The 13,337-nt window shown below is 41.8% G+C and overlaps 1 protein-coding gene across 5 annotated transcripts in view; it reads left to right on the top strand.

Moving 5' to 3' along the window:
• The window catches only part of SLC13A2 (solute carrier family 13 member 2), an 84,653-nt gene extending 72,373 nt beyond the window's left edge, over positions 1–12,280 (top strand). For all 5 annotated transcript variants that reach the window (XM_056559110.1, XM_056559109.1, XM_056559108.1 and 2 more), the window contains 3 exons: positions 5,042–5,203; positions 6,014–6,151; positions 11,772–12,280. In XM_056559110.1, coding sequence (XP_056415085.1) covers positions 5,042–5,203; positions 6,014–6,151; positions 11,772–11,900 — 429 coding nt within the window. In that variant the 3' untranslated portion in view covers positions 11,901–12,280. The remainder of the gene's footprint in view (positions 1–5,041; positions 5,204–6,013; positions 6,152–11,771) is intronic.
• The last annotated feature ends 1,057 nt before the right edge of the window (positions 12,281–13,337 follow it).

Genomic DNA, 13,337 nt, shown 5'->3' with positions numbered 1-13,337 from the left:
AATATATTTTAGGCTTACGTTATGTAATTCATTTATTAAATCAGTGGAGAATAACTAGGATTTGTTATAATATAGCATCCCACAACATGCATGCAACTTGGGTCTGGATGCAACTATAGGCATTTGCATCAAGTAGCAATATGTCAGGCCAACGATTCAGGAATTAGTAAGTTTGTAGCAAGTGGTGTAAGGATAGGGATGTTTATGGTTTTTACCAGGGCTCAAGTTCTGCAAGAAGGCATGGGAACTGAGTCCCTGCACTTTTTCCACAGCAGGAGCACTGTTCCCATTAGCAGGAGTCTTGTAGGTCCAGCTCTTGGGTGGAAATCACAGGTGAGTTCCCACACTTTTTTCTACAGAACTTGGCCCCTGGTTTTTACAGAAAATGGTCCTTATTTACTAAGAGTGTTGTGTAGGTTTCTTTGTGGCTTTTAATTCCCTACAATTTCATTTTCCACTGTATTTACTAAGGTTTCCCTACATTTTCCACTTCCCTACACTTTGCTTTTTTAAACATGATCTGATCTGTAGGGTTTTCCTCAGCTCAAATACACTACATTTTATGTGGAAACCTTGGTAAATATGTTGAGTTTTTGTGAAAATGTGGGGAAGACGCCCCTTTTTTGTAGACCACACTCCCTTTCCCAGCGGTCATGCTCCTGTTACTGTTACACCTGTCTGACTCAGTAAAGCTGCCATTGTTCCGTAACTTGGCGTCTGAGTCATTATTTCCCCCGTGCCAAGCCCAGGATCCAGTGGTATTCCTTTGGGCAGTGTAGAAGATAAACCATGCCCTGGCATCACGAACACAAGGTTTAATGCCATCTCCCCCTAGGGTAATTCCATCTGTCCTCATCACACCCTCATCACATAAGTATTGAACACATCCATTTTTCTGACTAAATATATTTCCAAAGGTGCTATTGACATGACATTTTCATCAAATGTTGGATACAACCTAAGTAATCCATACATACAAAGAAACCAAAACAAATTGGCTCAGAAATTACGTTATGTGTAGCAATGTGAAAGGACACAGGGAAAAAGTATTGAATACATGAAGAAAGGAAGGCGCAAAAAGGCATGAAAAGCCAAGACAATAGCTGAAATCTTTCAGTAAATTTTTGAGTGTTCCAGTGAGCACTGTTGGGGTCATAATACAGAAGTGGAAAGACAATTTGCCTCAACCAGGTGTTCCTTGCAAGATTTTTGAGAATATAGTGTGGTCAGATGAGAGCAAAATGGATGCCATAATACACAACATGTTTGGAGGCAATATAACACTGCGCATTACCTTAAAAACCAAAAACCATGCTGCAAGACAATGATTCGAAACACACAGCCAAGGAAACTCTCGAATAGTTTTAAAAGAAAGAAACTAAAGCTGCTAGAATGGCCCTGTCGATCACCTGACTTATATCCCATTGAAAATCTATGGAAAGAACTGAAGATCATGATTCATAGACGAGGCCGAGAGAAGCTTTAAGATTTGAAGACTGTTTATGTGGAAGAATGAGCTAAAATCACAAAAGAGCAATGCCAAGTTCACACTTACACTTCTTTAGTGTACACTTGCATGTACCTGAGCAGTGCCTATTCACTTTTTTAGACTAAACAGTCTACTGATGGCTAAGGAAATATTTTGCTCTGCCTTGAAGTAAGATTCTCTTTGTTGCCCATAGTAACCAGCCACAGCTCAGCTATCATTTGTTATATCACTCTGGTAGAATGAAAGCTGAACTGAAAACTGATTGGTTGCTATAGGCAACAGAGAGAATCTGACTATAAAACATCTTCATGAAACTCTCTCTAAGATTGGTCTGTCTCTGCTCATGTACCATTATTTTGCAGGACCCAATAGCATGGCCACCTGCAATTTGGAATCACGCAAAATAATGGTACATGCTCAGAAATCGATCGATCATAGTCCCTAATAGACTACTTCCAATAGATAGAAATAACTGGAGCACTCACCATGGACTTCTTGCTGTGATCTTTTTTCCATATTCATGGACATACAAAAGATACCCCCGTGCAACAAGCAGAGAAAGAACAGCAGGAGCCTGCACCTGAGTGACAGTCGCTATTTCACACCAGTGGGCATTTCGTCAGGCCCCGTTACAATTTCTGTAAACTACAAATTTCTTCTTTTTTGATGGTGCATTTTATATGCACGTAAAGGGAGCCATCATTGGGGGATGCTTTCTCCCATTGCTGTAAAACATTTTCATGTCTTTTTGGGAGATCAGTGGATAACCCGTTCTCACTGGATAACCCGTTCACAATATAGACTACCTAGTCATTGTATGGAAAGGAGTTTCTCTCCTAGCCTATTTGCATCTAAAACTCCAGTTTAAGCAGGTCTAAAACACACAGAGAGGCGGAGACATGCGTCACAAACTGATTAACGCAGTAGTGCATCTGGTTAATTTTCCAAATATATTACTTGCTACACCACCTGTATTATGCCGTTTGGTTTTAATGTATATAAATAGTGGTTTGTATACATATATGTTTGTACTTTGGCTGTAAAGTTTTCTAGTGCCAGGGCTAGCCCTACAGTGGGTCCTGCTGGGTCCATTGGACCTGGGCGGCACCTCTAGATGTGCTGAAAATTGTCACCCCAAGAAGATTTTTAACAGGCAGGGGTGGACTGACCAGCCGGTCCTTTCAGATGTGGTCCGAGGGCCCGGCCAGGTAAAGGGCCTGCTGCACCTACTGGGAATCTAGGAGACTTGTTCCAGATCCCAAGGCAGGCTAACACTGCTTTCAGCTGTATGCTCGGCTTAGGGAAAACCTTCCTTCAGTGTAAGGTGCATCTGCGGCCTACAGTGAGTAGAGACATGACCTCAATGCAGGTGATGCCACTAATCAGCGCCTGCACTGTGGAGAAAGTATGATACAGGCCTACTAAGCTCTGGAGGAGATGGCTGCGTTGGACATAATCAGGTGATTGTTTTACTTTTATTGTGGGGGGGGGGAGGTGGGGGGGGAGCAGCTCTACCTACCTTCCTAAGTATATAACTGGCTACCTAACTACCTATCTACCTCCCTGGCTAACTATATACCTGACTGCCTATATATCTACCTGGCTAACTATATACTGGGTTGTCTAATTACCTACCTGGCTAACTATATACCTGGCTTCCTAACTACCTATCTGGCTAACTATGTACTTGGCTCCCTCAATACATATCTACATTCGGGGCCAACAATATACCTGGTTTCCTAACTACCTATCTGTCTAACTATATACCTGGCTGCCCAACTACCTACCTACATACTTTGCTATCTACCTACATATCTGACTACCTACCTACCTAGCCTTTTGCTGTGCACGACACCCAGGAGGACATTTTTACAGTTTGGGGGCTTATATATGGGAAGATTGTATAGAGGAGGGGAGGTCAATGGAAAAATGCTAAGTCTAACATGTTTGTCTTTCTATTGAGTGTATGTAAATAAATGTATGCATTTAGAAAGTGGCCCAAATGTAGTTCCCCAAGGCTCATCTCTTCTGTCTGCTTCTGAGCAGAACCTGCATGCGCAGCCAATAATTGACTCCAGCAGAATGCCATCTTGTCCAGTGATTGGCTATGGTGGGAGGTCCTGCTCCAACTGCACATCTCTGAAGCAGAAAAAAGATATGAATATTAAGGCACTTGAAGTAGCAGCATATAACATTTTTGAGAATACCGGAATGACCCTAAGCACATATTCAAGACAACACATGAGTAGCTTAGGAGCAACTCTGAGAATTCCCTAGAGTGGCCCAGCCAGAGCCCTGACCTGAAAACGGTTTTTCAACAACAGTCCCCATCCAAACTGATGGGGCTTGAGAGGATCTGCAGAGAACAATGGCAGAAAATCCCCATATCCAGCTGCAATCTTTGTGGCATCATACTGAAAAAGACTAAAGGCTACAATGAGGGTCCCTTAGCCTGCAGCAGGCAGAGGTGGTCAGGAATTCAAAAATGGCCCACTCAGAAGTTTTCAGCTTCCTGGCCACAGCCATCAGTTAAAAGTAGACAGAATGAAGCAAAGGGGCCAATGTTCTCAAGATAGGTGTGGGTTCCAGAGGTGGGACCAACATGTATCAGACATTTATAGCCTGTGCCTATGCCATAAATGTTCGCGTTGGGGACGTCACTCGTCACTGCGCACAGTGACAGCGCACAGCAACAGCGCCAAAGCCAGAAGTAGCGTGGACCCCGGGAATAGGTAATTATAACACTGGGGATGGGGGGAGGCGATGGGGCAGCTGTGGTGTTTGTACTACAAGCATTAGTCATTGATAGCGCTTCAGAGGCATATGTGTATAGATGCGCTGTGCGGGGTGCATGTATAATATATATCTACATGCGCTGCGGTGTGTATAGATGCGCTGTGCGGGGGGCATATATATACACACATGCGCTGCGGTGTGTAAATGAAAGCGTTGTGCGGGGGGTATATATATATATATATATATATACACACATGCGCTGCGGTGGATATATGATAGCGCTGTGCGGGGGGTATATATATATATATATATACAAATGTGCTGCGGGGGGTATATGATAGCGCTGTGCGGGGGGCATATATATACACACATGCGCTGCGGTGTGTAAATGAAAGCGTTGTGCGGGGGGTGTATATATATATATATATATATATATACACACATGCGCTGCGGTGGATATATGATTGCGCTGTGCGGGGGACATATATACAATTTACTGTGCGACACAATTTCCAACCCGTGGGACACAATTTTTTTTCCCATGCGACACATTAGTAAATCAGGGAGAAAAATACAGAGTGAATGAAGAAACACTCAGAAATAAACCCGACACTCTTAGTAAATGAGGGCCAATGTGTATTTTTTATTTACAATAGAATTTTCTTGTTAAAGTAAAAAACTATTTAAGATACATCATCAAATTTTTCATCATTAATGTGTGAACTAACACAACCTCAAACCTTTGTAACTGGTGACTTAAGGTCTATGTTATGTAAGATTTTGGTCACAACAAGGTTTACTTGTCATATGTTTCAGGAATCTGGATTATCCATTTGGCTAGGAGAGAAATTGACACCACTGCAGAGTATACCTCCTGTCGCCATTGCTCTGGTCTTGTGCTTGCTGGTCGCCACATTTACTGAATGTACCAGTAATGTGGCCACAACAACACTTTTCCTACCTATCCTGGCATCCATGGTAAGAGTTTTGAATTTAAATAATAAACAAAACCTGTCACATTTCTGACTTAAAGGGGTTGTCCGGTAAAAGACAACTTATCCCCTATCTACAAGAAAGAGGATCATTTCTAACTGATGGGACCCTCCTGGGATCTCCAGAGCGATAACCTGTGGTGCCGACGGCAAGCGCTCCATTCATTTCCATTGGAGTGCCGAAGAGGCCCAAGTGCTGAACTGGGGTATCTTCAGCGCTTCCATAGAAATTAATAAATACAGTAGGAGATACGTTGGGATTTCACTAGACAACCCCTTTAAGTATGATTATTTGTCTGTTTGTCAAGGGCTGTCTATAGGGCTGTTTATTTTTTATTTATAAAAAAACAAAAAAACATTTTGCCATCAGCAAATGGAGTGGTACGTGGCTATCCTACTGTTGGCCCTTAAAGGGGTACTCCACTGGCCAGCGTTCGGAAGTAAATGTTCCGAACGCTGTTTTCGTGCTGCGGGTCCGGCCACGTGTCATGGTCACGCCCCCTCAATGCAAGTCAATGGGAGGGGGCGTACCCCTTTAATATATTTTGCATCATGTCACTCCAGAAGGAACCTAACCCGATTTATTTAAAAAAACAAATGCTACAATGTTATATCTTCCCACATACAGTACAGAATGATAATAACGTCTCTAGTTCCTATGTGAAGGTGTTAATGTCCTCAATGAATATTGGTGGAGTGCACATTTTGTTTCTGATTCATTGTAGGTTTAATATTAACCAGTATCAGTTATAATACCTTAAACAATTGAAAACTCACCGTATTTTCTATCCTGTAGGCAAAAGCAATACATCTAAACCCATTATACATAATGCTTCCATGCACTCTATCTTCCTCATTGGCATTCATGTTACCTGTTGCCACACCTCCTAATGCTATCGCGTTTTCATATGGGCAGCTCAAGGTTGTTGATATGGTATGTATCTCCTGGTTGATCAGCCTTAGATTCTATGTATGTGAGTTTTATATGTACTACATGTCTGAATTCATGGGTCTATGTTTATGACATTTACATCTTAGGTCTAATGTGCAAGTCACCATAGTATAGGATGTTGGGAAATCATTGCATTGATGGTGGAAGGCCTGTAGGTGGCACCAGAATCCATCTGAGAGGTCCATAGTGTCCACAGTGATAAAACTGCATATTTATTGACAAAGATTTGACCCAACTTCTCTCCTATCAGAGCTTTTCTCAATGTAACTGCTAAACAAATGTAAATAAAACTGTGTTGGGTCAATTATTAAAATGACACTGCAGCCATCCATTTTATTTCATAAGGGACATTAGCAGGGTGTATGTCTAGACTGCTGAGGCCTGCTTAAATGGTCACTCTCATTAAAACAAATTTTTGCTATTGCAGTCTTATGGTAAATAAAAAAATCTTTCTAATGTACTTTGTTTAAAAAAACACACAAAGTTTTCTATGTTTTATTTGTATTTAAAAAAGCTGCCACTAAGTGTCTCCCTACATGTCCAAATGGAGGGGGGGGGGGGGGGATGTGAAGCCTTAGCCAAGCATAGATAATCTCGCACACTGAACTGCTCTGGGCTGTGTGTAGCAAAGTGAGGGAGGGAGTTTTCCCCTGGATGGCTTCAGATGATGTCACTTCTGCTGGGTAACGCCCCTTCCCAGTTTGTGAATCTGATTGAGGCTGAGCAGAAAATACAGTACAATATCAAGGTAGAAAACTAACAAATAATAAAAATAAAGGCAGAAGGTGGTTTATAATGATGGGACAGTGAACTGGGAGGATAATAGAAATTTAACAAGATCCCTCAGGCGCTTGAGTGCCTGACCTGTCAGTCCACCCCTGGTGTAAGGTGAACAGCTATCACACCCCCTCCCGTGGCTTGCATTGAGGGGCGGAGCGTGACGTCACACGCCGTCGGCCCTGCGTTTGCCGGTAATCAGACCCGGAGTGAACACGCTCCAGGGACTGATTACAAACGGAGTGCCGCATGCAAGATCACGGGGGGTCCCCAGCGGCGGGACTCCCGCGATCAGGCATCTTATCCCTATCCTTTGGAGTACCCCTTTAAACAAATTTGTAAATTTGTAAACTTTTATCCCTTTCCGGAGTACCCCTTTAAACAGATTTGTAAATTGCTTCTATTTAAAATCTTAATCCTTCCAGTACTCATGTCAGGAACTGTCTAGAGCAGGAGAGGTTTGCTATGGGGATTTGCTTGTATTATGGACAGTTCCTGACATGGACAGAGGTGTCAGCAGAGAGCACTGTGGTCAGACAGAAAAGAAATTCAAAAAGAAAAGAACTTCCTATGAAACATACAGCAGCTGATAAGTACTGGTAGGATTAAGATTTTTATGTAGAAGGAATTTACAAATCTGTTGATTTAAGAAAAAAAAAAAAAAACACCTTTAATTAAAAAAGGTGTTTGTTGGGATCTACAGAAGAACACAAGGTTGCACTAATCAAGCCATGTAACAGGGACTACTACCCTCCTCATTAACCCTCACCATCCTCTGGGTAACTACGATTCTGGTCCTGGTGTGTTGCATTGCATTGAAAAATGGGGTTAGATTGTGTCACCTTCTCTATTTAACTGTATGAGCATCTTGCGAGTGTTTATTGTGTTTATTGGGGAAAGGAGCTGTCTATTAAAAGGGGAAGCAGGGCAGCTGTTTAGCCTTACCATGTTAATGTCCCCTATGAGTAAATATTTATGGCTGGAGTGTTGCTTTAAAATATGTAAGTACTTCTGAAGTCAATAGATAAAAGATAGACAAATAGACAAATAGTATATCCCGTTAGGACAACAGATAGCTTCTGTTGGGATCCATTGCACTTTTGAGCTCTATGGCCACAATATACGCTAGGTCGGTTTCCACTTTTAATGTTTCCATTGAGCATAGCTCACTACAAAATTCTGGTATACTATACTAAAATACTATTGACTTTTACTATTTTATTTTATTTTTTAAAGATTATAGAACATTTTGGTCAGTATTTTACCAAAACTAGGAGTGGAACCGACACAGAGAAAAACCTAAAATGGAAAGATTTCACCTTTTTCTGTGATTTAGATAAAAAATACTGACCAAAACAAGGCCCAGAATAATGTATGTGAATCCAGCCTAAAGAAGTACTCCACCAAAATACATCTTATCCCCTATCCAAAGGATAGGGGATAAGATGTCTGATCGCGGGGGTCCCGCCGCTGGGGACCCCCGCGATCTCCAGGCCGGCAGTGGCGGCATCCGGAACAGGGAAGCTTGGAGCTTCCATGTTCGTGATGTCGCACCACGCCCCCTCCATTCATGTTTACGGGAGGGGGCGTGGTGTCTGTAGTTGCTAGTCATCCGGCACAAAGTTCGCTCCATGCATGAATGACCAGGGTGCTGTGCCGGAGATCGCGGGGGTTCCCAGAGGTGGGACCCCAGCGATCGGACATCTTATCCCCTATTCTTTGGATAGGGGATAAGAGTTTTTTTGGCTGATTACCCCTTAAAGACTAATGCAAACCGATACAACAGATCCTTAACCCCTTTAGGACTAAGCCCATTATGACCAGAGCATTTTTTGCACATATGACCACTGTCACTTTAAGCATTAATAACTCTGGGATGCTTTTACTTATAAATTTGATTCCGAGATAGTTTTTTCGAGACATATTTTACTTTAACATAGTGGTAAATATTCTTCGATGCTTGCATAATTTCTTGGTGAAAAATGTGAAAATGTCATGAAAAATTTGAAAATGTTGCATTTTTCTAACTTTGAAGCTCTCTGCTGTTAAGGAAAATAGATATACCAAATAAATTATATATTGATTCACATGTACAAAATATCTACTTTATGTTGGCATCATAAACTTGACATGTTTTTACTTTTGGAAGACATCAGAGGGCTTCAAAGTTCAGCAGCAATTTTCCACTTTTTCACAAAATTTTCTAAATTGGAATTTTTCAGGGACCAGTTCAGTTTTGAAGTGGATTTCAGGTGCCTTCATATTATAAATACCCATAAATGACCCCATTATAAAAACTTCACCTCTCAAAGTATACAAAATGACATTCATAAAGTTTGTTAACCCTTTAGGTGTTTGACAGGAATAGCAGCAAAATTCAAAATCTCAATTTTTTTACGCTAACATGTTCTTGCAGACCCTGTTTTTGAAGTCTTACAAGGAGTAAAAGCCCACAAAATGTGTAACCCAATTTCTCTTGAGTAAGGAAATACCTCATATGTGAACGTAAAGTGCTCTGTAGGTGCACTAGAGGGCTCAGAAGCGAAAGAGTGACAATGGAATTTTGGAGAGTGAATTTTGCAGAAATGGTTTTTGGGGGGCATGTCACATTTAGCCCCTATGGGGCCATAACAGCAAAAAAACAAAAACAAAACACATGGCACACTATTTTGGAAACTACACCCCTCAAGGCACGTAACAAGGGGTAGAGTGAGCCTTAACACCCCACAAGTGTTTGACGACATTTTCGGTAAAGTCGGATGTGTAAATTTTTTTTTTTTTCACTAAAATGCATTTTCCCCCCCAAATTTACCATTTTTACAATAGGAGAAAATGTCCCCCCAAATTTGTAACCCCATTTCTTCTGAGTATGTAAATACTCCACATGTGAACATCAAGTGCTCTGCTGGCGCAGTACAATGCTCAGAAGAGCATTGTAGTGACCATATGTGACCCTATTTTGGAAACTACACCCCCATGTAATGTAATAAGGGGTGCAGTGAGTATTTACACCCCAGTGGCATTTGGCAGACTTTTGGAACAGTGGGCTGTGCAAATGAAAAATAAAATTTTTCATGGACCACTGTTCAAAAAATCTGTGAAACGCCACTGGGGTGTAAATACTCACTGCACCCCTTATTACAACCAGTGTGCCTTCAGCTGTTGCAAAAACTACAACTCTCAGCATGCAGTGACAGCCTAAGGGCATGCTGGGACTTTCAATTATGCAACAGCTGGAGGCATATTTTTACAACTTCCAGCATGCCCTTTGGCTGTCCGTGCATTCTGGGGGTTGTAGTTATGCAACAGCTGGAGGCACACTGGTTGCAAAACAGTTTACTACTCAACTCAGTGTTCCACAACCAGTGTGCCTCCAGCTGTTTCAAAACTACAACTCCCAGCATGCATGGTCTGTCAGTGCATGCTGGGGGTTGTAGTTTTGCAACAGCTGGAGGCACATTGGTTGCAAAAAACAGAGTTAGGTAACAAACTCAGTGTTTCGCAACCAGTGTACCTTCAGCTGTTGCAAAAACTACAACTCTCAGCATCCACTGACAGACAAAGGGCATGTTAGGAGTTGTAGTTATGCAACAGCTAGAGGCTCACTACTACAACTCTCAGCATGCCCTTTGGCTATCCATGCATGGTGGGAGTTGTAGTTATGCAACAGCTGGCACACTTTTTCATAACTACATAACTACAACTCCCAGCATCAGCCAAAGGGCATGCTGGGAGTTGCAGTTGTGCCTCCAGCTGTTGCAAAACTACAACTCCCAGCATGCCCTTTGGCTGTGCATGCTGGGAGTTGTTGCTAAGCAACAGCAGGAGGCAAACAACGTTTACCTACTGCTGTTGTAGCCCTCCGCCACAGACCGCCGGGACAACTCAGGACAGGAGACCAGGCCATCGCTCGGGACTGGCGCCACACCGGACCAGGGTTGAGCCTCCCCCTACCTTGCACCGCCGATCAACCCCTCCCTCCACCACCAATCACGCGCTGATGCCGCCCAGCAGGACGGGTGATTGGTCGGCCGGTCCAGGCGACTAATCACGCCGATCGTGAGGTGGCATCAGTGCCACCTCACTCCTGCTTGGCAAGGGTGATTGGTGCAGACTCGGACTGCACCAATCACCCTCTTTTTCTGGGTCACCGGGTCACTGGTGGCCCGATTGACTCAGAATCGGCACAAATCACAGATTTTTTTTAAATAGAAGAATAGACAGCGCTTTCATCAGGATGAAAAATAATCCATACTCTTATAGTTACCGTGCCAAATGTTTATCATTGTATGAAATAAGACAAATCAGACATCACAGACCTTCACGTAGACTCTAAAGCCAGTACTCAATGGGGGAGATGTATTAAAACATATGGGCAAATTAGCAACTTTTCCTCTGGACAAGATTTGATAAATCTCCCCCCCTGTGTGTTAAAGTCTCCGCACTCTCCCAGTTATCATGCAAATTTGCATTCATGTTGCAAGTTAGGGAATATATAAACCTGCATGAACACAAACGCTCATCACATAGCCTGATCACCAGATTGGCAAATGTGAACACAGAGAGAATAATAGAGAACAGCAAAGAATGATACTCTGTAAAGGAACGCAGCTCCAGAGATTGCCACTTGCTTATAGCGTTACTCGGGCCATTTAATAAGGCACATTGAATACTGTCTTGGGACCTTACGCCTGCATCCTAACCATTGTCATCTGCTTGTATATATATTAACTAATGTGAATTTTCCGAATTTTCAACCATATGTACAAAAGACACTTTTATAACTTCATTAAATTATGTGATCTTGTTTGTATCCTCATTACAGGCAAAATCAGGATTTTTGCTGAACATCATAGGAGTTCTGGTTATTACTTTGGCCATTAACAGTTGGGGATTTTATATGTTTGACCTGGGTACTTTTCCTACTTGGGCAAACTCCACAGAAAAGCCATAAGAGATTTCCACTTGGAAAGAACACGTCACAGAAGTGCAGAAATGGACGCCTGCCTAGGGTCCCATTGATTCCTCAAGGATCCTGCTATATTGTGTAATACCATTTCATCAGGACTGCTCAGGATCCTGGACTCTGAATGGAAAGACACCCAAAAAGGGGCACAGAACATTCCAGTTTATTGCCAACTACTGTTTCTAACAATGAGTTAGAAAAAGTCAAATGACTTCCTCTAAAGAACGGCAAATGAATATTTCCTAATCACTTACTTCCTGCAAGTATTCAAAAAAATAAAGAAACACATTGCAGGTGTAGACGATGCCAGCAGTGGAAGAAACCTTATCTTGTAGCAGATTGTTACTATGAAACACATTGTTTATTACTTTAACAACTGTCATCAGGCACAACTGTCATCAGGATTTAGCCTCTAAAGCTACAGTATGTACAGTGTGTAAAAGCTGGGTAGCACAGTAATGTAGCCATACCTGTGTATTCCTAATTGATGGTTTTAGGATGATAAAAAAAAACACTGTAATCAAAAGCCACGAGCAATTGCCGCACCTCTCTTTAACAACAGCACCAGCCCTGTGCAAGCGAATGTTGTTAAAGAGAGGTGTGGTGGCCCTGGGGCATTGTGGACCCCCGCCACACTTTTCCAACTATTCATGGCTTTTTATAAAAGTGTTTTTTATCATCCTTAAACCATCAATTAGGAATATAAAGGTATGGCTGCATTCCCGTGCTACCCAGTTTTTACATACTGTACATAGCTTTAGGGGGCTAAACCCTGATGACTGTTGTACTACCATTTTATGTTTGCTTTCTTTTTAATATAAAATAAATGCTGACATTTTGCATACCAGAGCTCACACATCAGTCTACAGAAATAAAAAAAAATGTCAGAATACAACATGGGTTATATAAAGGTTATCTTGGAATCTAATCTGAGAATGCCATGTTTCAATAAAGTGAATTTCGTATTGTGGTAAGAGCCATGAGCCAGGCCCACTATATTCCGTGAACTCATTGAGGGACATTTATCAATGTTTGCTTATGTATTCTTTTTTTTAGTAATTTTTTCCTTACTTTTTTTTTGCTTATGTGTGACTTATTTATCAACTGGTTTCAGCCTGTTGATAATTTTCTTTCACGTAAGCAATTTTTCCTTTTTTACTTTGGTAGTAGCTTTTTCTGCTCCATGTTTGAGCTGGAGTAAATTTAGTCAATTTTTAACCCTGCTGCGACTTTTTTTTGTGCAGTTGCGACTGTCGCAGTTAATAAATACCTGACTACCCGTAGTCCATTTTAAAATTATTACTACGTAGTTAATTATTTGGAAAACTTGCTTTTCTCGCTTTCCAGTCAAAATGTCGCACGAAAAACCGCGTAGTCGCAGTTGCGACAATTTAGTGGCAATTATAGTAAATAAAACCTGACTAA

Source organism: Hyla sarda, chromosome 2 (genome assembly GCF_029499605.1).
Source record: "Hyla sarda isolate aHylSar1 chromosome 2, aHylSar1.hap1, whole genome shotgun sequence".
NCBI lineage: Eukaryota > Metazoa > Chordata > Amphibia > Anura > Hylidae > Hyla > Hyla sarda.
The sequence above is the reverse complement of the archived record's forward strand: the minus strand, read 5'-3'. Positions and strand labels throughout refer to the sequence as shown.